At 41.9% G+C, this 23,535-nt stretch overlaps 1 protein-coding gene across 5 annotated transcripts in view; it reads right to left on the reverse strand.

Annotated features, from left to right (window-relative positions):
* Window positions 1–84: 84 nt before the first annotated feature.
* Window positions 85–23,535, reverse strand: part of si:dkey-91i10.2 (uncharacterized protein LOC555224 homolog) — an 80,903-nt gene continuing 57,452 nt past the window's right edge. For all 5 annotated transcript variants that reach the window (XM_055015099.1, XM_023269582.3, XM_035947828.2 and 2 more), the window contains 6 exons: window positions 18,425–20,001; window positions 11,835–12,036; window positions 10,324–10,522; window positions 6,978–7,567; window positions 3,838–3,983; window positions 85–3,543 (listed from right to left, as the gene is read on the reverse strand). In XM_055015099.1, coding sequence (XP_054871074.1) covers window positions 2,709–3,543; window positions 3,838–3,983; window positions 6,978–7,567; window positions 10,324–10,522; window positions 11,835–12,036; window positions 18,425–19,941 — 3,489 coding nt within the window. In that variant the 5' untranslated portion in view covers window positions 19,942–20,001 and the 3' untranslated portion in view covers window positions 85–2,708. The remainder of the gene's footprint in view (window positions 3,544–3,837; window positions 3,984–6,977; window positions 7,568–10,323; window positions 10,523–11,834; window positions 12,037–18,424; window positions 20,002–23,535) is intronic.

Here is a 23,535-nt window from a genome sequence, read left to right on the forward strand (position 1 = left end):
CCTGTCTCTGAAGTCCTAAAGATGCCTAAAATTACAACAACAAAACGTCCCTCTTCATTTCATGACACTTCACATAATCAAGGCTGTGTTTAAAATCTTTTAATATAATTCACATATATTACACTGGGGAAATAATACAGCAGGTCTTTCAAACACAAATGAGGAAAAGTAAAGAAAAACTGTTTGCAACCCAGCAGGATTTTGTTTTTTTATTATTACACGTTGAAAGTGTTAAATTTGAAACTGCATCCACGTGGGTATTGGTGTGGATTTAACAGCCCTGCCCTCCAAAACACAGTGATTCGCTTCAGAACTAACAGAACAGCATTGGTCTGAAAGAGTGGATTTGGTTTCAGGATCAGTCAGACTGTGAAAAAACACGACTTTAAGATGTTTTACCAGCTGGAGAGTATTCCATTACTGAATTATAATAAAGTGCATCAAACAAAATAAAGCCTTCATAAATAAAAAAAAAAAAAACAAAACACCACGAAGTAGAAAGAACACGCTAAAATAAGTGAGGAATAATTCTATTGCCTGTAAATTGAGCTCAGTCTGGATTCAGAGGTGAATGCTACTGTGACAGATTGCAGATATTTCAGTTAACAGTAATCGAGTACCAAGGCACAACAGCTCATCGCTAGCTCACGTAAGAACACAGGTACCACTGTGTCACCATAACATGGTTGGGATGCTTGTTTTGAGGCAAGTTTGTCAAGTCAGCAGAGTTTTTCAACCTTAAAATTTCAAAATAAAATACACATGTCCATGGGTAGAGGGAGGGATTGTACAGAAATGGTGACATTTTAGACCAAGTTAACTCATTTCTTTAAGAAAAATGGACAGTGTTTAAATGATAAATGAGTAGATTAATTGCCTTACAAAACCAAACAATTCTGATCATGGCAGAAGAATTACAGCCAAAACACGGCATTTAACGTTTCTGATTCACTTCAGTAGAGGCCTTTTACATTTCAAACCGACCCTGAGAGCCCAGAATTGAATTTTTATGCTGCAATTCTTCTGTCCAAGAGCTCTAGTGGTTTGAGCAACTTTAACAGCACTTCTGTCACCTTTCTATTTAATTCTGTTTTCTAAAATAGCCAAATGTTGGCTGCTTTTCTATTATTTATGTGATTTGAAATCAATTAAATTTGAGTTTTGGTTGCATAAATACAAAAAATAGTAATTTGTGCAACCAAAGTCCTTTACGGTCAAGGTATATCTGTGTATCAAGGTTACATATTTAGATGTTTTTTTTTTTCCACTAAAATAATCCTGTCTTAAAATGGCTTGATTGTAACTCTACAGTTTTCTGCAGCTCGTGCACACCAGCTCACCTACGCTACACAATGGAAGGTTGTCATCCTGGAATAATCCAGAGATGATTGAACTGTGATTCTGAAGAGGAATGATGCTACAGTAAATCCAGGATTGGTTTCTTAGGTTTGTTATGAAACCTTGAAAGTTTTCAGCTCTGTCATCAGGATTCTTTAGTTTCAAGGTTTAAATGCTCAGCTGTGGTGTTAACTGCTCATTTAGCTCATGATAGTCTTCTAGCAAGTAAAAAAATACCAAATGGACATGTTAACAATGGAAAAAATTTGATTTTCACCAGAGAGGATCTTTTAAACATGCATATTTCACTATTTTCAGACACTTAAGGAAATAATCTGCAGATTATTTGATAATGTAAGTTTGCTGCAGCGCCATAAACAGTAAAATCCTGAAGGTTGAAAAACTCTGCAGTCGACACACAGTGAAGGAGGCTGTAGTGTTTGACATGATGTTAACACAAAGCAGGCTAACTAGACTTTTCACAAATTGCTCCCATGGCACAAAGATTATCTTAATTCTCACGGCTTCCTGTGTGTTGGGGAAATGAAGGGAAGCTGTATTCATGCCAACAAACATAATCAGATTCCAGCTGAATCTGCCACATACTGTAATACTCAGTAACACAGTGCTCATTGAAGCAGGATTACCACCTGAATGCCAAAAAGGAAATCCTTGAAAATTAAATGCATATACAGTAGCTACAAATTTTTGAAAAACTGGCAGAGATTATTGCTGTTATGTGAATATCCCATTTAAAACACAGTGACACTGGAGGTCTGTTCAAGCCTGCTAGAGAGGCTTCTGCTCCACTGCATCTCCGGCAGTGAAAGCTGTTGTACCGCCACTAGAGGGCGGCACACAGACAGGGAAGGGCAGTGACAACAAACAAAACTACTGAACCTTTGTCGACTTCTCGACCTTTTCAGAAACAAATGTTTTTAGCCCCCGCAGTCTCATATAAAAAAATGACATTACAATTTTTCTTTTTGCAGTCAGTCATGCTTTCCAACAGACACACCTTATTTACTGAAAACACAGCTCTTTTTCTCCAACAGTCTTTACAATCAAGGCTGACAAGCACAGCCCAAGTTTTTTGGTTGTCCCAAGATTGTGATTTTTTCATTTTTTGGAAATGTAACGGTTTAAATTAAATCTACATACATATTTTATGACAGTATGGCGCACTTAGAGCTTTGTAAGAAAAAAGTGCTTCATCTTTCTCTTACCCTCACAAGACTTTGAGAAAGATTTTCTTCTTTTTTTTACTGAAATCTAACAAGTTTTAACAGTGGCGTCACTCAGAAATGCTTCAGTTGATTTTTGCAGTAGAAGGATTCAGGTTATTTACAGTGTAACAAAGGTGGCTAGTCTCAGGAGCGCGTCTGGTTTGTGTTGATCATGATGTTGGGTAAAGCGTTACGTCTTTTCCTCCAGGTGCCTAAGTCACGGGCGTATCTCTTGATCTGATGGAACCACTGCTGGGTACGGGATTTGTCTGAGGCACGGAAAACGAAAGATTCCCGCCGGATATCGAGCACCTCAAATGTGTCCTCGCTGTCCGGATCCGTCGACACCACACAGTTCCCCAGACGGATGGGCTCTCGAAGCACCGCAAACTTCCCGCTGCTCTTGTCCTTGATTAGAACCAGCACTCCATCTCGAATGCTCTCTCCGCCACCTTCCACCTGATCCCCTCGTGCTGCCGAGTCGGTGCCCTGTGCCGGGGCTTCGCCGGATCGCTGTGTCCTCACCATCAGCAGACTCTGGACATTTTGGAACTTGAGGGCCTTGCTTCCCTTCTTCACCCACTGCCCGTCTGCTGGTTGGGACAACTGCAGCGGTCCCTCCATTACGAATCTTGTGTTTTCCCTTGCCCAGCCCACCGTCTTCATCGACACCTCCCGCATCTCGATGTTGATCACCTCCCGGTTCTTGCGGCTGTCACGACGGAATGAGCGCAGGGACCAGGTGACGCCGTTGCCCTCCTGCTTGGTCTTCATGTTGATGTGCTCCAGATGGGATTCGACCCGACTCTTGGCCTCACGGAGACGCAAGTAGTCGGGGTGACACTCGGGAGTGACCTTAATGATGCGGCTCAATAGAAGTGGGTATTTGGTCACGCGTTGGAGGGGTGCCATGAGGAAGGAGCGCAAGTTCATACGTCGCAGTGCCGTGTTGTCATTCTGGGAAACATCCAGGAAGATTCTGAAAGAGAAAATTAAAAAGATTCTTACAGTCGGTGCATGTCTTGGGAAAACTCCTAAAAACTTGATTAATGGGAATCATAGGACAGCCTGACTCATGGGTGAGCCGTCTAAAAATATAAATCATTGCAGCTCTGCTCTCAATATAGAACTTCCTCTGAATAAATGATAACTCGCTGTCTTTTCCATTAAGAATTACACAGAGCAGCCGTGGCAGGAACAAGAGAAAGCTCCCACAGCAACTTTTCCATCACAGGGACCAACAGGAAGAAGAGTCCTTGTACTTCGTTTGTACCTGAGCAGTTCTTTCTCCTTCTCCAGTGTGTTGAGCATGTTGACCGAGGTGGACTGCTGCAGGCAGTAGGTCTGGAAGGCGGGCAGCATGTTCACGAACTCCAGGAAGATCTCTCCGATGTAGACTGTCAGCAGATCCTCATCGCCCTGGATTCAAATCACACGACAGAACATTGTCCATAATTGTGTCAAAACACCTGGCAGAAGAATAACATCAGAGCAGAATATGTAAAGATGATGCATCTGTCAGTAAAACCACTGACAGATGAAGTGAACAACATTGATCTTGATTCTTGTTACAATGCAGTGTTCTGCTGGTAAATTTTGTATCCTGGCATTTATGTGGATGTTACTTTGACATGCTCCACCCAACTAAGCCTTGTTGCAAACCAATTCCACCCCAAGGTGAGTTCACGGCAGCCTTCAAACTCCCAAAATTCCAATCCAACAGAGTGTCTGTGAGATGCATCAGTACAAATCCAATATATGGAGGCCCGACCCTGTAACCTACAGGACTCAAAGGGTCTACGTCACCACAGGACCAGAAGTCCAGTGCCCATGCCTGAAGTGTTAGAGCTGTTAGGGCCACACAGTAGGGACCAACACTGTATTGGGGCGGTGGTTTTAATGTTTACGTATATAGCTCTGACTTCATCATCTCCCACAAGCTCAGCACAGCAGTAACTGATAACTTTCCCATAAGAGTTAGACCTCTGAGGCTGCAGATTAAAGAGTGGCTTCACATTTTTCAAGTCAATCTTAAAACAGCTGGAGCATCTACACATCTAAACGTAATGATTCCTCCTATTCATGTCAGCCATCAACCCTCTGAACGCGAAGCAAACAATATCTGGTTTTCTGTTCCTGTCACATTTTTACTCGTAATGGGTTAATTTTTCACTACAATATAAAGTCATGGACCTGTATAGAAACAGAACAACCATGACTAGAAGTACAGAGAACTCAGAAATATCTGCTGTGCAGCAGGACACAGTTATGTCATAATTCATATAAAAAGAAAAGAATTTTAAATTTTACAAAAATTCAAAAAACTTAGAATCAACATTTTCTAACAGGTGCTACAGATGCTGCAGATATTTAACTATTCACATTTTTAATTTGATTCAATGCTTTACTCTTCTCTGTTTTGTGTTAACACTGCCTGCAGTTCAGACCAGTTCAGCTGAATCTCTTCTGGCTAAACCACTACATAGAGGAGTCCAGACATTTTTATTTTTACAGAATCTGGTCAGTGCCAGTAGTTTACTTTTAGCAGATTTTAAAATGAGACATGTAGAATAAAGTGTTTTTGATAAAATATGATTTGAAGCATAGATTTGGTTCATCCCAGATGAGTACCTGAAAAGCTAAAGGTCTAATGATTCCTACTGTTTTCACAGTTTCTGGTTCTGATAAATAGTGTAATTTTGGTGAGTTTTGAAAGATACCATGCATTACATTTCTAACCCACTAGCTGGTTTTGGGGTTCAGAGTGTTAAACAACTTTCCTAATTCTCTCTCTGTGATGGACGGGAAATCATTGTGGTCTGCAAACATTTATCTGAAACTACTACGAGGGTGAAGCCATCAATGTCCCACATATCAAATCAAAGCTACAGCCTTTGCAGTGTGGAACTTTTGCTCAAAAAGTCCAAAAATATGGATTTTGTGTTCCACCTGTCATTGGAAGCACAATAGAAAATGATCTTTTAATGCCTGATATTAACAAAAGGAATGATTATAGCAAGAAAAAAATGTTCTATTGTTAATATTAGCACCTGACTACTGCATATAAAGTTGAAAAACTGTGAACCTACCTGTTATAGTTGTTAATAAATATTTTATAAAGAGCAGCAGTGACTGCAGTCGTTACTGAGGCTTTCAGGAGAGGAGTGAAGCAGCTGGCATGACAGAGGAAAAAGAGTTCTGCTCAGAGAGCCCTGGATAAACTGTGTTGCACCAAGAATTAGTGAAAATGGAGTGTCATGAGAGAGCAGCTGGCTTCTCCTAGAAATTAGTGTCAGTCTCAGGAAACAAGATGGAAGTCAGCGAACCAAAATCAAGAAAAACGATGGGACAATCTCACCACGGGGCAGTCGTTCTGAACTGATCCAGTTTGCCCGGTTCTAATGGAACTGTAAATGTGTTTTTCTGGCCAATTAAAGGAATTGTTGACCATGTTGGCTGGAAATCAAGGTTGGAAGTTCATTCTCAGCCTTGGAAATCTTGTTAGTTACCATAATGATGTCACTATAAGGTCCAGATTGTAGTGAGACTGTTCAGGAGTGAAGTCTTGACTCTAAACATTAAACAAGCTGGAATTGGATGAACCTCTCACAAGTATCCAGAATGTGCCAAATTCATGACAAAGCTTGTATCCGGTCAATGTGTTCTACTACAGACGCTGCAATTCATGTTTTCTGCAACATTCAAAAATAATTCCTGCAGTAATTTTCTCTTGGCTGTATATTATAATAATATATTGAGTCTTTATCTTAACTGGGTCCAGAATGGAACATTTGAAATAAACCTGAGGAATTCTGTCAGATTTGATCAGTTTGTTGACCACATTACAAATCAGTAGGGCTGGACCCGAGTATCCGGATATCGGAATATTCGGTCATTACGGTGGTACTTGAAGATTTATTTTGAGATCCGAATATTCGGTGCTCGATGATGCATTTCAGACAGGTAAAGAGCAGAGTTTTCTGTGTGTACTTAGGGCTTTTTAAGATATAAAACACTAAATAAAGATTTTTTTTTAAGTATAATATGAGCTTTAATGGGCCGCACCTTGGTCTCCTTGTCTGGACATCTAAGGACTGTAATTCTGTTATTGCTGCATGAACATTTTACCTGCACAGTCTGGGACTCTATGTGAGTCTAATGTTGTATATTTAATCTCAAGCACTTTTCATGATATAAACTAAGAGGCGGCCAAAATGTTTGCATTCTCGTTGTTCTGAAAGCAGCTGTACTCGCCGTTAAACGTCCTTCTGAAGGTGACCCTGAAGGTGATGTCCTTCTAAAGGTGACTCATGTAACACCAGCAGGTGCTCAGAGCTGATGGAATAAAACCAGGAAAAGAGGATCAGGTAGTTTAAGCCCAGCCAGAGTTTGATGTGTTTGTGAGAGTGTCACCTGGTCGAAGGCCTGGTCGATGCTGTCCTGCAGGTGTTCGGTGAAGCGGTCGTTGACATCGATCAGCTCCTGGACGTTCCCGAACACCACCAGCAGCTGCTCGGCCGTCAGCAGCCCGGCGCTCTGCATGGGGCAGTAGAACTCCTCCTTGATGATCCGCAGGTCTTCGCCGTAGCTCGACTCCGTGTTCAGAAACTCCAGGATGGCTTCCTTTCGCTCCGTCCTCAGCTTGGAGCAGCGTTCACACATCCGCTCTCCTCGCTCTTTGGAGGCTCCGTCCCTCAGCCCGCAGTCCGGACAGGGTCTCTGGGCCTCCCAGGCTCTCAGGGAGGCCGATGGTCTCTTCCAGGTGCGGGACAGACCTGGACCGATGCCACTGTCCACTCGCTCCACCTCGGCTCCCCGGCTCCGGCGGTAGCGCCGAGGCTCGCTGTCCTCCTCGTCCCGCTCGTCGCTGAGGCCCACCACCCCGCTGTCGGCGCTCAGGCTGCTGATGGTGCTCCAGCGGTGCTGCCCGGACCGAGTCACGCCCAGAACCGCCTGGCGCTCCTCACCGGGAGGCTCTGATCGGCCCCGGATCGCTGCTGGAGCTGCAGAGAGGTCAGTTAAGGTGGTCAGATTGACTGGTGCTCATGATGTTTATGAGTTTTTCTAACTCACGGTGTGAAGATCAGCCTCACTAATGGATGCACATTTAATCTGGATGCTCATTACCAGGATGTCAGGAGGAAGATACTATTATAGATATCATCTTTCTCCGATAATTAGATGTCTAGCCCTCCAATCAATGACTTAACCTTTGTTCGCATGGATGATATGTCCATACCATGGTGTGTTCAGCTACGACCAAATGTTTCATACAAGCAGGTGAGATATTCAATCCATATTAATATAAAAATCACTGGAAGATGATATTTTTTACTGTTCACAGTAAAATTTTAAGATCTTTTGTGTGTTCCAGAGAGAGCCACAAAGCGTAGGTCGTATTGATTGACACTCTGTGGCTGGCGTCCAGCATCTAAGAGCTTCTATTGACAGGGAAGCATTAACGGAGGGAAGTGGGCTGCAGAATGTGGCCAAAATAATCAGCATGACACAAGTTACATAAGAGAAAATCAAACCAAACATACGCAGCTCTTAATCTGTTTTTAGAAGTGGGACAAATAGAAAAATACCAGCTGGAGGTTCATTCACCTTCCTCTGAGATGGAATAAAGACACAGAATTCTGAAAAAGTCTAGAAGCATATTAACAGACGGGGTTGTTCAGAGGAAAGAAGCATCAGATACGAACTGGGGTCAAAGCCTGTTCTGGTGACGGGTCCAGACCATAAATGATCCTGCCATAGTGGTCCAGTTGTTCCAATAATCAACACTAATCCAAACCTGAATGCCTTATGTGACGGTGAGATGGCTTTACATTAACCCACTTCAGGGACTCTACAGGAGTTAAATATTCTACTGTGTGCTTCCTATCAGAGTTAAGCACACGTATAATTCAGGAGTATAATTCAGGTTGTGATATCAGATGTAGAATCTGTTTCGTGACTCTTAAGGAGCTTTCTAGTCTGGAAAATCGTAATCCTGAGAATGTCATGGTGAGGGTAATCTCAGCTGGGCTTTTTTTTATTTCAACAAAAAGCCTCTTTAATGAACTGGACGTGAAGAGTTGGGATGGAGATTGTACAAGTTACATTGTTAAATGTGGAATTGTTTTTGGAGAGTAAAAGTCTGTTGTCTTTTCTGCTTTAACTTTGACTGTTGTTTTGTTCGTTAAACTTCAGTAAATCCCCAGATTTCAGTAGCATTTCATGGAAAGCTAGACTCAATATTGAAGGCAAATGTGTGGTTCTATTCATAAAACTTTATATTCTCAGAGCCCAACTCTTGTGTCAAAGCAAATATTTCAGCATAATACACACTAATTTGTTCACCACTGTGAAATTTTCTGTAAAATTTTTTATTTTAGGAAGACATCTGCCACCCAACCATCTTGTGTTTTTCTATGTGGGTATAGAGCCACATTATTTTTGTGTAGTTGCTCACATTCACAAAGTCTTAGTTTCTGCTGGTCCAGACCAAAACACAGTTTTCAGTTAAAACCTTTAATCTTTAAAGTGAGAATGTGTTACTGTGGATGTAAAATAAAGTCAGATTTATTCCTAGACAGGATTTAAGCTTTGGAAACGATCATCCAGTTCAGGTAACTTTCTACTATGATGTCTGGCTTGGTGCAGATTTTAATCCAAATGGAGATTAAAAGTTTCCAACTTTTTTAATCTCTAAATGACAGTTTTCAGGAACATTGGGCTCCCTTGATAATTACATTACTGGAAGAACCACAGTCTCACTTTCATCATCATTCCTTAACTGCAGTTAAAAATACAGTGGATTAAATGCAGAAAACAGGTTCAAAACTGTGACAACAACTCATGCATTTTACAAGCAGATAACAAACAAGACACGAAAGAATTCCTGAAAGAAAGCAGGGAGCCTCAGGAGAGAAGACCATCAACTAAAACATGTTCATCATCTGACCAGAGATCTTTCTTGTTCATTCCACTTCATTCTTTCAACCCTCATTTCCATTTAGTTCATCTGATCGTGTGTCGGTCTGCGGTTCAAAACTCGTTCTTCTTTTCGATCTGGTTTAGTGCCATGTAACTGTGGAAGAAAATATCAGCCTCACTAGATTCTAGGTTCTAATTCTGTCTGAAATCTGGTGCTGACAGGTCGCATACAGGTTTTATTGGAGCTGGTTTCATGAAACTCTGCAATAAATGTGCCATAAAATCAAAAGTAGGAACTAAAAGAGACTAAAAGCTGATAATTTCCTATAAGTTGGACTCCTTTCCTGATTCATGAAGACAGTTAATTCAGTGCTAAGGCATGAAACATTGACTAACAGCACACGCATATCTAAATTTTTGTAGTTTTATTAAAGCTTGTTTGACAATATTGTGCAGTAAATGTGCCTTAAAAGGAAAATAAGGAGCTAAAAGAGACTAATAGCTAATAATTTCCTATAAGTTAAACTTCTTTCCTGTTTCATGAAGTCATTTAATTCAATGTTAATACAGTAAACATTGACTAGTGGAGCTTTAAAGCACACATCTTTACATTTCTGTGGGTTTATTGGAGCTTGTTTGATGAAACTGTGCGGTAAATGTGTCATAAAATCAAAAGAATGAGCTCTAAGAGACTAAAATCTAATAGTTTCCTATGACTTAAGAGTATGTTTCTCCACTGTATTTTAACTGTAGTTAAAAATACAGTGGATTAAATGCAGAAAACATGTTCAACACTGTGATAAGACCTGACTGGCACAGCTGTGAACACGTGTCTTACCGCTGTCTCGGTCTCGGCGGTGGCTGTGCAGCCGGGCGGCAGCAGCGATCTTCATCTCCAGCTGTTTGCGTTTGGAGGCGTCGGCCGGCATGGGGTCGCTGTAGTGGGGCCGGAGGCGGCACTCACGCTGGGCTCTCACCGTCTCCGCCAGCTCATAGGCTGCGTCCAAGCTGGAACGCCGGCAGCCCAGGCTGGTGAGCTGCCGGTCGGAAACACACGTGTGTCAATCAAACGGCCACGTTGCCATAGCAACAGGTGAATGAAGGGCAAAACTGTGTGAGCAGATGAGGTGACAATGATAGTAGGACAGAAATCACAGCTCGAGCGCCACCATGTTCGCTGTCATGACGTCGTTACATAACACATCTCGGTTATCTCTCTGATCTGTAGCTCTGACAAGAATCCAGATTTCATACTCAAATGCAGCGGTAATCGTCTGCCAAGTCTCCTAGCAGACTGTAAACACAGCAAGGCCACACATCTGAACATCTCCTCTGATCACAACTTGAAACCAGATGAGAGACGTCCTCCAAGTGACAATTCAAAGTGTCTGCTGGGTGTTTTTTGGAGCGAGGAATTCCCCAAACACTGCAGCATCCAGCACGGTCAAATATCCTCATGTGGCTTTAAAATGATCCCTTTGGGGTCTATGAAGCCCATGAGAGTCGACCTGAGGTGGAAGTTCAGAGGTCATGGCTAGAACATGTGGCTCCTCATCCTAGATGAGATGATAATTCTGGTTTTACATCAACCGTTTCCTCCCCAAACGCTGACAGCTAACAGCTGACAGGAAGGTTTTCATGGCTTCACACCAGACAACAACATGATGCTCGGCTCACAGCGATCACATGAAATGAAGGAGAATTATTCATGTTCTGCTGAATTATCAGATTGCAGCTCTTACTTTGGGAATGCAGAGTCAGGCCACATTTTGAATTCAAAGCCAAAAAATAAATAAAAGACGAGAAAGACAAAAAGACGAGAAAGACAAAAAGACAAGAAAGACAACGCACCTCGACATCTGTTCCCTAAACTACCTCCAGCCCTGCAGCATGCAGGAGAGATGCGACTCCATGTCAGTCTGGCTTTTTCTGCAAATGCAGAGAGCAGCACGATGCTAGCTGCAGCTGAGGCTGGAGTCAAGCTGCAGCAGAGAGAGGAATCCAGCAGAGAACAGGAATGCAGCGTTGAGTTACCAGCAGCAGCAGCAGCAGCCATGCAGCCGCCTGCTGCTGGAGGGTTAATCCTCTTTCTGCTGCATCCTCACACGGTGAGCTGTTGCTCGAAGACAGAGCGCTGCACGCCTGTTTCTGGTCTCAACAAAATACCTCTGCATCAGTGTGTGTGTGTGTGTGTGTGTGTGTCGCAGTCCCCTTGCTTGTCCCAGCCATCCCTGAATACCAATAGATCTTTCTGCTCAACACGCAGCTCCATGAATCTCAGACACACAGACGACACTAAAAGAGATTTTTTTGTTCTTTAAAAATCAGAAATAGAAATGAAATCCTTACGCATTCTGCTGCTTCCTCTCCTCCTCCACCTCCTTCTCCTGCAGGCGCCTCGTCGCCAGCCTCGGCTCCGCAGGCCGTTGCCGACGTTGCCATGGCAACGGCGGAGGGCTGACAGTCGGTCGAGGGGGCGGTGATGTCACAGCCTCCGTCCCGGTCACCTGACAGCCTGACGGGGGCCTCGGCGGAGATCTCTGCACTGCAGCTGGAGGAGGAGATGGAGGTGTGGAGGGGGGAGAGAAGGATGGAGGGAGGGAGAGAACGGGAAGGACAAGGGGAGGAAGGAGAGGATGGGAGGGAAGCGGGAGAAAGGAAGTGGATGGAGAAAGAGGGAAAGTCAAAGCAGGGAGGGATGGAATTCTAATTGTGGCTGAGCTCTCTCCTGCCATTCTTCCCTCTGCTTCCTGCTGAGTCTTCTCTCCCCTCCCTCCTTCTCCTCCTCCTCCTCGTTCTTCTTCTACCCCTCAAACACCCAAATCAATGCCTCTCCTCCCCCCCAGCCCCGAGCCTCCACTTCTCCTCAGGAGGACAGTAATTAGCCACATCAGAGGACATTAACACCTGAACCTCAGACCACAGGGACGTAAACCACACACACTTCCTCCCGTCATTCCTTTGTCTGATAAAATCCTCTCACAGCCAGCATGCATCTCACACAGAATTACACTTCGCTGCAACTCAAACACCGCACACCACACGCCTGCAGGGACACACTCATGCATTTTTAAGAGCAGATAACAAACAAGACTCTTGAAAGAATTCCTGAAAGAAAGCAGGGAGCCTCAGGAGAGAAGACCATCAACTAAAACATGTTCATCATCTGACCAGAGATCTTTCTTGTTCATTCCACCTCATTCTTTCAACCCTCATTTCCATTTAGTTCATCTGATCGTGTGTCGGTCTGCGGTTCAAAACTCGTTCTTCTTTTCGATCTGATTTAGTGCCATGTAACTGTGGAAGAAAATATCAGCCTCTCTAGATTCTACGTTCTAATTCTGTCTGAAATCTGGTGCTGACAGGTCGCATACAGGGTTTGCTAGAGCTGGTTTCATGAAACTGTGCAATAAATGTGCCATAAAATCAAAAGTAGGAGCTAAAAGGGACTAAAAGCTGATAATTCCCTTTAAGTTTAACTCCTTTCCTGTCTCATAAAGTCATTTTATTCAGCGTTAATACATGAAACATTGATTAGTGGAGCTTTAAAGCACACATCTTTAAATTTTTTTCAGTTTCTTAAAGCTTGTTTGACGAAATCATGCAGTAAATGTGTCACAAAGCCAAAAGAAGGAGCTAAAAGAGACTAAAAGCTAACAAATCCTTATAAGTTAGACTCCTTCCCTCTTTCATTAAATTATTTAATTCATTGTTAATACACAAAATATTGATTAGTGGAGCTTTAAAGCACACATCTTTAAATTCTGCTTCTGACATTATTTTCAACAGGAACTACACGCTGTTTATTGATTTAGTTTTTTTTCCAAACACTGGTGAGTTTCACGGTCGAGCAGGCGTGAGTGTGAAATATAATATCACTCCTATCGCTGCCAGAAGAAAGAAAGAAAACATCACAACAGCAGTTTCAGAGAATATTCTAGTTTTAGTCAAATGAAAGGTGTTTGTGGTTCAGCAGGTTTAATAGACCCATAATGTGTGTCTCTCAGCGGTAAATTCCTGAAATATTGACTGTAACAGGAGTGGAGGATAGTTAGTCTGGTGGTTTCTATCCAACAACAGATCCATTTGGTGATCTTGGCTGAACTTAAATGTAATCTCCTCTTTTCCCTCATGTTTAGAGCCACAATAGATCACCTTACTACCCACTAAACTGCTGCTGTTTCTGCTGGACACATGTTGTTTTCTTCTTATCCACATCTATTATACCGTTAGGATTGGGAAGTGTAACTAATAATTATTTTATTATTAATCTGTCGACTGCTTTTTCAGTGAGCATTACATTGTTGAATGGATATAAATCAGTGAAAAATGCCGTCATGAGACACCAGAATCCAGGTGATGCCTTTAAATCGCTTGTTTTGTCCAAGTAAGAGGTCATAGCATAAATCAGTTAAATTTACAATGATATAAAACTGGAGAAATCACAGCGCCCCCTCCTGGACAGGCCTAAGACATGCATGGTGGTTAATCAGGGAGTTGGTGTAATAATTGGCTCCCATGACCTCCACCTCACACCAGCTGCTTTGGATTCAAACTAAAAAACAAGAAGACATTTTAAAATGTAATGCTGTTGAAAAGTCCTTCTGGATTTTTGTGTTCTTGGATTGTTCATAATAAGTTAATCCACAGACTTTAACCCTCCTGTTGTCTTCATTTATGGGCTCCAAAAAATATTGTTTCCTTGTCTGAAAAAAATCCAAAAATTCAGCAAAAAACCCCCCAGATTTCAGAAAATTTGCAAAACCTTCAGGAAGAAAATTCCAATAATTCCTTAAAAGTTTCCCTTAAAAGTTGTATTTTAAAAATCCTCCAAATTTTTGGCAAGAAATTCTTGTAAATATTTTCAAAACATGAGTAAAAATGTTCCAAATAAATACTAAAAATATCTGAAGTGATAACATATATATCAGTAAAAACTTCTGATATTTTCTTTAAGAACATTCACTGAAAAAATCAACCACAATCCAGCGAAATTCGCTGGATTGTGGTTGATTTTTTGTGAATTTTTTAAAGAAATATTTATTTAAAGATTTTTTTCCACCAAAAAATTTTCAAAGATTTCCCATTGACCGGCAGGACAACACAAGGGTTAATCCCTGCAGGTTTAAAACAAAGGTTAGGTGCTGTATCTGGTCCAGATCTGTTGTCTGACAACAGAAACGGAGAATTATCTGAATGAGAACTGCTTTATTGGGACTTCAGCTCCATTAAACGGTATTTTATATGAGCAGGAGAGAAGTAAACGGATGTAAAGTGCCTCCTGTGTTTTATCTTCTGCTGTGGTCTTCCTTTAGACCACAGCCAAAGAACTGATATAAAGCAAAGTTTAGTTTTGCTTTAGTTCAGTTGATAGTTTTATAATTCCTGCATTATTTTATTTATAATCTAGATTCCTGCCTACCCCAGCTTTAACAGTTAACAGTCAATTAATTGAGTGAGAACTAGTTTTACCCTCTGGTACACTCAGTTTTGGCTGGTTTGTCCCTTTATATCTCTCTGTGGTAGATTAACATGAGGTATTTTTATTCTAATGCTTCTTATATAACTGTCTCGTCCAAACCATTTAAACGGCAGACTTCTTTCCGGACACGTCCAAATATAATTTCCCGACATCCCTCTGATAGTCTGCCATCAGCACAAACACATTTAGCATATTAAGCTACATCAAACCCTGAGAAACTGCCATTTTTTACTGAATTACACATGTAATCAACAAATTCATTGCTGCAGATGAAAGGTGACGAAAAGTCCAAATTAAACTGTGGCCAGAAAAGGCAAACAGAATTATTACTGTTTAGAGGAAGCCTTCAGCAGGTTTCCTCTTGGACCAGCTGCCATTAAAAAGGCCTTTCTTTCCCAGCATTAGCTGTCACCCCCTGGATGATACATGAGAAGTAATAACCTGTAGCTTAATTTATCAGGAAGCTGCTGGATGTGATAGATCAGCGCTCACCACGGCCAGACGTGACACTGAAATTAGCCCGGCTGTCAGTTTTACTGATGCATGGATCACTTTAATGAATTCCATATATTTCATTTGGAGCGAGTGCATCTAATAGAGACAAATAAATGGAGAATATACACAACTAAACATAAAATATACACACAGCTCTACATGCTATAACTGATGCACCTTCACTGCAGCGTGCTGTTAACCTAGCAGTGCTGCTTTAATGCTTCAATCTACTCCTAACCTGTAAAGAAACCCTCCCAGGTGTAGTAATATGAATATTACTGGAATACTGCTGCTCAGGATGCAGTAATACTACTGTAATACTGCTGCTCAGGATGCAGTAATATTACTGTAATACTGCTGCTCAATATGCAGAATACTACTGTAGTACTGCTGCTCAGTATACAGAATACTACTGTAGTACTGCTGCTCAGTATACAGAATACTACTGTAGTACTGCTGCTCAGTATACAGAATACTACTGTAGTACTGCTGCTCAGTATACAGAATACTACTGTAGTACTGCTGCTCAGTATACAGAATACTACTGTAGTACTGCTGCTCAGTATACAGAATACTACTGTAGTACTGCTGCTCAGTATACAGAATACTACTGTAGTACTGCTGCTCAGTATACAGAATACTACTGTAGTACTGCTGTTCAGTATGCAGAATACTACTGTAGTACTGCTGCTCAGTATACAGAATACTACTGTAGTACTGCTGTTCAGGATGCACTTAAAGAAAGAGTCATACTGGTGGAAGGGAAACACCTCGGGGTGCAGAGATCACACAGAATGCTGTCATGTTTCATTAATAAATCTTCCAGTATTAAAACATTCAGGGAGCCTGGGGTTGGGCTAAATCATTGGGGAGTGTGATGGTGACTTCTGAACAACAAAGATGAACCCTCTGGGGACAAACAGCTGAATGTGAGCTGCTGCTGTTTTAGAGCTGAATCACTGGTTCAGTAACTGATCTGGAATGAAATGTTGAACTGATGTTCTTGATCCCCTGAGGATAAAACAAAGGGAGCTCTGGGCTTTTCCTTTGATATTCACATTTGTAGATTTTATTCAAATGTTTAAGCATTTTTTTGCACAAGTTTCCATCTTTCCTGACCCCCTTATTTTTCATATAGCGCCATCACCAGGTCAGTGTTGATCCAGAAGTTTCCTTTTTCACACGTTACGTTAAAATCCAAAGAGATTCTCATGAACCTTAGCTGTGCTTTGTGTGTCAGCGTGCTAACAACTGCTGTGTCTGCTAGAAGTGAACCTCCAACAGCCACATAAAGCTTGAGACTCTGTATATACCAATCACACAGCAGTATTTTTTCTGCTGCCTTCATGCAGTAGAGCTTCACACATCCATCATTCCTTCCAGCAGCAGACAAAGCAGTGACAGTCAGTGGAGATACTGTCTATCTCCCATCTATCAGAGCCTTCAGCCCGGAAGAGTTTATATTCCACATCTGGCCTCATCAAGCTCCTCTGGGTTGGGGGTCTGATATTTACATTCAGTGCTGTAAAACACACCCTGGTCTTGTTTGTCCTTGATGAGAATGAAGCATTTATTTAGCCACCAGCTGCCACTGAGAGGAGACGATGCCGTCCTCCAGTCCTCCAGTCTGTCCAGCCTCATGCCCACCGTCTGCACGGCCAACAGCTGTTATCACAAGAACTGAGAGAAACCAATCACACACCAGCACGGGAGGAACACACTGACCCACTCAAACACACACGGAAGTCTGCGTTCATACACTTCACCAATAAACACACACCTCAGGGCTCCGATACTGTGGACTATAAGATCTAATTTCACTCTCACAAAGATTAACTGGATTTAAAAACAATATGCTTCCTGGTAATACCTGCTATTATTGTACAGCGCAGCATGGAGAGAGAAATTAGAAATAAATCAAATATCGTTTCCTCTCATTTGTTTGCTCGGAGCTGGTCTGTATTTAAAGTCAAACACAAAGAATGAACATTTCTGCTCTGATTCTGGCTGAAGAAATGTTCAGATTGTTAGCATGCAGAAAGGCAGCGTTATTAAAATGAAGAAGGAGTCAGTTTAAAGTAAAAATCCTACAATATGTTCTGTAAGTATGAAAGAACAACATTATGTTTATTGGATTAGAAACATCCCTCTGCAGTAGAATACAAATTATGAAACAATTTTATAACCCTCTGAACCCCAAAACCCACTGGGAGGTTTGAAAGACGTGTTTACTTTTTAAAAAACTGACAGAGTTGCTCCATTTACCAGAACAAGAATCAGCTTTTCAGATTGTTGACCATCCTTAAACTGCCTCTCTGTAATGTGCAGTTCCATATTTTATTAATATCACTTTATTCTACAAGTCTAGTTTAAAAATCAGGAAAAATCAACAGTGCTCAAATCAGATTCTGTAAAAAACTAAGAATTCTGCATTTCTCTGCACAGAAGTGACAGCATTATTAATTAGTTGTAGCCTACAGTCACATTTTAAAGATTCAGGGAATTCTGGCTGAACTGGGCTGAACTGGGCTGAACTGGGCTGAACTGGGACTGCAGGCAGCACAGAGGAGACGAGCATAGAAACTAAAAAGTCGTGAAATATCACTAACATGTAGAATCACATTTTTTCGGTAACATTTGGGGGTCTTAGAAAACGTTGAACATGTTGATTTAATGGGGCTGCACAGTGGCGTAGTGATTAGTACTTCTGCCTTGCAGCGAGAAGATTCCTGGTTGGCGTCCCGGCCTTCCCGGGATCTTTCTGCATGGAGTTTGCATGTTCTCCCTCTCGCCCTGGTTGTCCTGTTTCCACAGAGCTGCAGGTGTTTATATTGCAGTGACTAATGATGCCACAGTGACTAATAAACGCCCAGCTTGGGGTCCAGAGGGTTAAAATGCTGATAATCTAAACCCCTCTGACAGTAATTAACTCTCTCCTCCTCCTCCTGCCTCCCAGACTCACCTCTTCTTGATGAGGTCCAGCGCCGAGCCGATGAGCCCGTCCTTCATCTTGTAGATCTTGGCTCCATAGCTGGACAGGTCGGTTCCCTCCAGGAGCAGCGCCGGGCAGCAGCTGGAGGGACGTTCCCAGTTCTCCCTGCCGGGCGGGAAGGGAACCGACCCGGCCGGTTCCAGACTGCTCCTCCGACGCCTGGCGCCTCCGTCGTCTCCTCCTACAACGGAGGCTTTGTCCTGGGCCGAGCTGGCCTGCGGCTGCAGCGGTGAGCGTGGAGACGGTCCGGTCCGGATGGGGGAGTAGGCGGAGGAAACCGAGGTGGAGGAGGGAGAAGCAGCGCTGGTGGTGCTCACGGTGTTGGAGGCCAGTATCTCTGAGGAGGTCTGGAGCCCTTCATCACTGCTGCCGGTCCTTTCTCCTCCCTCCACCTCCTCAGGATCTCCTCTCTGCTCTCCACTAGAACCCAGCTGAGAGGTCCACCCGGTCCTGTTGTCTGATCCGTCAGGTTTTCCTGTTGTGGTCTCCAGACTCCCTTCCCTCTGCCTCATCTTCTTAAACTCCTCAAACGTCGGGATGTGTAAACGTCCCACAGGAGGTCTACGATGCTCTGATGCAGAGTCTGGTTCCTTCTTGTTCCCTGTGATGCTGTCAGTCGTGAAGGATGTTCTTGCTGCTGTCGGGATGCACGGGGAGCTGTGGAGAGCCAGGTTGGGGCTACTATTCTGCCTCCGGAGCTGCAAGCGCCTCAAGACCTCCTGCTTGATCTCCTCTGGGCTGGTGATGCGCATCGTGCACGGTGGTCTGGCCCCATTATTCCCATTATGCATGCTCTCTGGAGTCACCTGAGGCCGCAGTGGGAGGGGCTTCAGAGGCTCCACGGCTGACCTGGCGCTCTGGAGGCGGAGCTTCTCCCTCAGTCCCTTCCTTGCATCCCATTCGTCGACGCCACCAGGAAGCAGCAGCTGAGGGAACAGCGGCAGGTCCTTCCTGGGCAGTCGAGGGTAAAAGGCCAGACTCTCCGGAGAGTGAGGCCCAACCAGAGTTCCGTCCGGAGGCCCGTCGTACCAGTGGCTGGAGGAGGCGTAGCGTAGAATAAACTCACTGTCCACGCTCCTGTAGGGGGCAGCGCTGAGCGTGCACAGGCCAGGATCCACCACAGCGCTCCAGTTCAGGTTCTCCATGCTCCTGTAAGGCCTCCTGCTGCTGCTCCCGCTGTGGGATCCAGGGACCGGCCCCTGACCTGGGTCCAGCCCCAGAGGGCCCTGCCGGCCGGAGCAGCACCTCAGGCCCAGGTTAGAGAGCAGGGTGCTGCTGCTACAGCGGGCCAGGAGGGGGAAGGAGGGTCCCGGGTAGCGGGGGAGGCCAGGTCGGTGTCGGGGGAAGGAGGACAGGGGGTCGGGGGACAGGTTGGCGATGCAGGGCTCCATGTGGATGACCAGGTCCAGGTGAGAGGAGCCGGCAGGGGCTGCAGCGGTGGAGGTGGAGGGGTAGTCACATGGTGGGGGGGGCTTCACGTCTGGCATGGCGGCGGGCAGAGAGGGCGGCCGGCGGACTGGCAGTCGGCTGGAACCAAGATCTGCAGCCTGAAAACAGAAACAGGGAAAGAGATGTGATTTAGAAAGTGTAGAAATTAACCCTCCTGTTGTCTTCATTTACGGGCACCAAAAAATATTGTTTCCTTGTCTGAAAAAAATCCAAAAATTCAGCAAAAAAATTCCCCAAATTTCTGAAAATTTGCAAAACCTTCAGGAAGAAAATTCTAATAATTCTTTAAAAATTTCCCTTAAAAGTTCTATTTTTAAAAAAATCCCCCAAATTTGGCAAGAAAATTATTGTAAATATTTTTTTAAAAAAATGAGTAAAAATCTTTCAAAAAAACTCCTAAAAATATCTTAAGTGATTCCATATATATCAGTAAAACTTCTAATATTTTCTTTAAGAACATTCACATAAAAATCAACCAAAATCCAGCGAAATTCGCTGCATTTTGGTAGATTTTTTTTGTGAATGTTCTTAAGAAACATTTTTAACATTTCTTTTTTTCCACCAAAAAATGTTCAAAGATTTCCCCCAAAATGTTGAAAATGTGGACATCAGAAGTTTCACTGTGAAAACATATATATATTTTTTTCGACATTTTCAAACTTTAAAACAGGTCGATTTTGACTTGCAGGACGACACGAGGGTTAATGGATTCTAGAACTAATGTTATTTAGTCATTGCTCTATTTATTCATTTATTTACATATTTTAGTTCATTCAGTGTATTTATTAGATTTTTTTATTTTATTTTTTATTCAGTTTTTTTAAAATTAAATTAGACTATTTTGTCCTTTACCTACTGTCTTTATCTATTATTTTATTCCATTTAATTTTATTTATTATAAGGTTTAATTTTTATTTGCATTTATCCATTTTTTTCTCAGTGCAGGCAGTATTTATTTAGGATTTCTTCAGTTACTTCTAATATAATATATTTAGAATATAATTTATGATGTTGGGGTGGTGGGGGATTCAACCGGTAGTTCATTTCATTTTAAGATTATTTTCTTATTCTGTTTTTATTATTTTGGCTTCTATTTTGTCCTTTACTTATCTAGATTTCATTCAATTTAAATTTTTTTAATTTACTTTATCTGTTACTAATTTATTTGACTTCTTTTGGTGATTCCTTATTACATGTTCATTTATTTAGGATCTACATCTTTACATTGTTGAGTCCTTCATTTATAACATGTAGTTTCTGTTGTTTTATTGCAGTTTTATTGCATTTTTATTCCTTTTACATTTCATCTGTATAAACAGCGCTGTATAATAATAAACTCTGGTTGATTGACTTATTAGCACAAAGTTTCATCAATTTGATTATTTTAAATGCAGTTTTACTGAAAAAAACATACTTGTGATACAAATTTTAATTCCTGAGATAAGCCTCTTTAAATTCCTGCTTTATGAAGCAGCTCAGTTCTTCAGCCACGAGGACGACCACAAAGTCCACAGACATACTGGAATATTGGATAACCACAGGTCTGGACCAGAGATGCTATCTCTAACAGAATTATCACATTAATTTCTGTATAAACGCTGTCCTGTCTACACCCTCAGGCTTTTTCTTTTCCTTTCTCTGCAGCGAGAATAACAATGGAGGGATTACTGCCCTGCTTGTCAGGCTATTAAAACATGCGATGGAGAGACAGATACAGAGAGAGACGGCAGAGAAAAGAATAAAAAAAGAGAGACAAAGATGAGATGGGGAGGAGGAAATGAGTGTGACGTTAAGAGAAAGCAGTCAGCTGAAGGGACAGTAATGAAGATAAGTGATCTGCAGCTACTGTCTGATTAGTAGAAGTAGTGCAGCGCTCTCTCTCTCTCTCTCCATATAATATATATATATATAATATAGCCTATATAAGATATAGCATGTCGGCTCCGTGTCTCTTATTCTGTGGAGGGTTCTGCAGTGATTATGACTCTGATTATGAAACAGGGACTCAGAGGGCTCATCCCTGCTGCATTATGTGAATAATAAAACCCAAATGTTCCAGCGGCCGTCCTGCAGCTCTAATGGATGAACTGATTCCTGACGTGGGTGGAGGTAAACACATCAGAGCTCATCAGGAGGAGGTTTCACTCAAACTTCATTTGTTGGCGGCTTATTAAATGAATGGTGCTCAAAAAACCCAAAGACACGAGTCTGTTGATCTAACATGAATCCTTTTAACAGTAAAACAGGACTTTTTTTTTTAATATCTTTTACTTCTTCATGGAAAAGCCCACTGATATTTTATATATTTTTCATGGTTAAAAAAAAAGCAGATAAAAACAATAAATGGAGGTATTCTGTGTGTATTCAAAGCTAAACACAGCTTATTTCTCCACTCTAGTGAGTTCTATTTGAGTCCAAATACTACTTAAAACTCGTTGTAGTTCATTTTAATCCAACATACTAAATACTTAAAGCACCATATGTGGATTGATGTGGAACTGAAAAAAACTCTTTGTACTTCTGTTTGAACTCAGAGTCCAGCTGGTTCAGAAAACCTCTGGATTCAAATAAAACATAGATTTGTGAGCTGTTAGTAAAAACCAGCGGAGGAAACAGAATAGACTTGTTGGTTTAGATCAGTGGTTGGATGCAGGATATAGTGATTTATTTTCATTCGTTGTGGTCGACTAATTCAATGGATCCAATATTCAGCGTTTTAATCAATTATTAGTGTAATTATCTTTTTTCAGACCAATTCCTGGTAATAAAATACATTTAAATGCTGAATGTGGCTCTAACGAAGCTTCTCCATCTGCAGTCACCACAACCATCAGCCTTTCAGCACTGAACAACAACCAACATTTAGTACAAAAACCAACATTTCCCCTCCATTGTCTTACTTTGCACCTTTCTATCCCACAGATGCTGATATTGGACTTCAGGGTTTAAACTAATATCAGTTATCGAACATTTTTCCAAATATCAGCATCAATATTAGTTTAAAACTAATTCCCAGTAAAATAAATGTGTCCCGCCTACAGCATGGCTACTATTAACACTAAAAATTAAATCCTGAACAGTTTTCTTTTAATCAAACAGATAGAAAACATAAATAGAGACATTTCAGTGAAGTTTCGTGCTTTACTACTACTGATTTTATCGCAAATGTTCCGTTTGTCGGTTCCAAATGTTAGTTTTTCATGGCTATTAAAGCTTTGTCATCCTCATTATAATTGTAGTTTTGTAGCACTATGAAAGTGTCTTTCTCTTTGTTGAATAATTAGTCGATAGTTGGAAGATTTAAATGATCTCATTGGATATATCATCTTATTATTGATCTGTGCTGTTGAAAAGCCAGTGAGGTCAAAACAGCTGGTACATAATCATTATTATATGGAACCAAATCACAGATTTTAACATGATTTCCCCTTTGCTCTGCCAAAGAGGAATGTTCTTATTCTATAACGGATTTGTCATCTTTAAGAGCACCTTACGGTGTCCTGGTTTTATACAGGTGACGTTTTTTTTACGCATTCTTTGTTATTCTGTTTGAGAGACATAGATTTTTGCAAGTGTAGAATTCAGATGGGAGAGAAAGCGCTGATATGTGGAGTTTTGGCTCTAATTAGTGC

Source organism: Amphiprion ocellaris, chromosome 11 (genome assembly GCF_022539595.1).
Source record: "Amphiprion ocellaris isolate individual 3 ecotype Okinawa chromosome 11, ASM2253959v1, whole genome shotgun sequence".
NCBI lineage: Eukaryota > Metazoa > Chordata > Actinopteri > Pomacentridae > Amphiprion > Amphiprion ocellaris.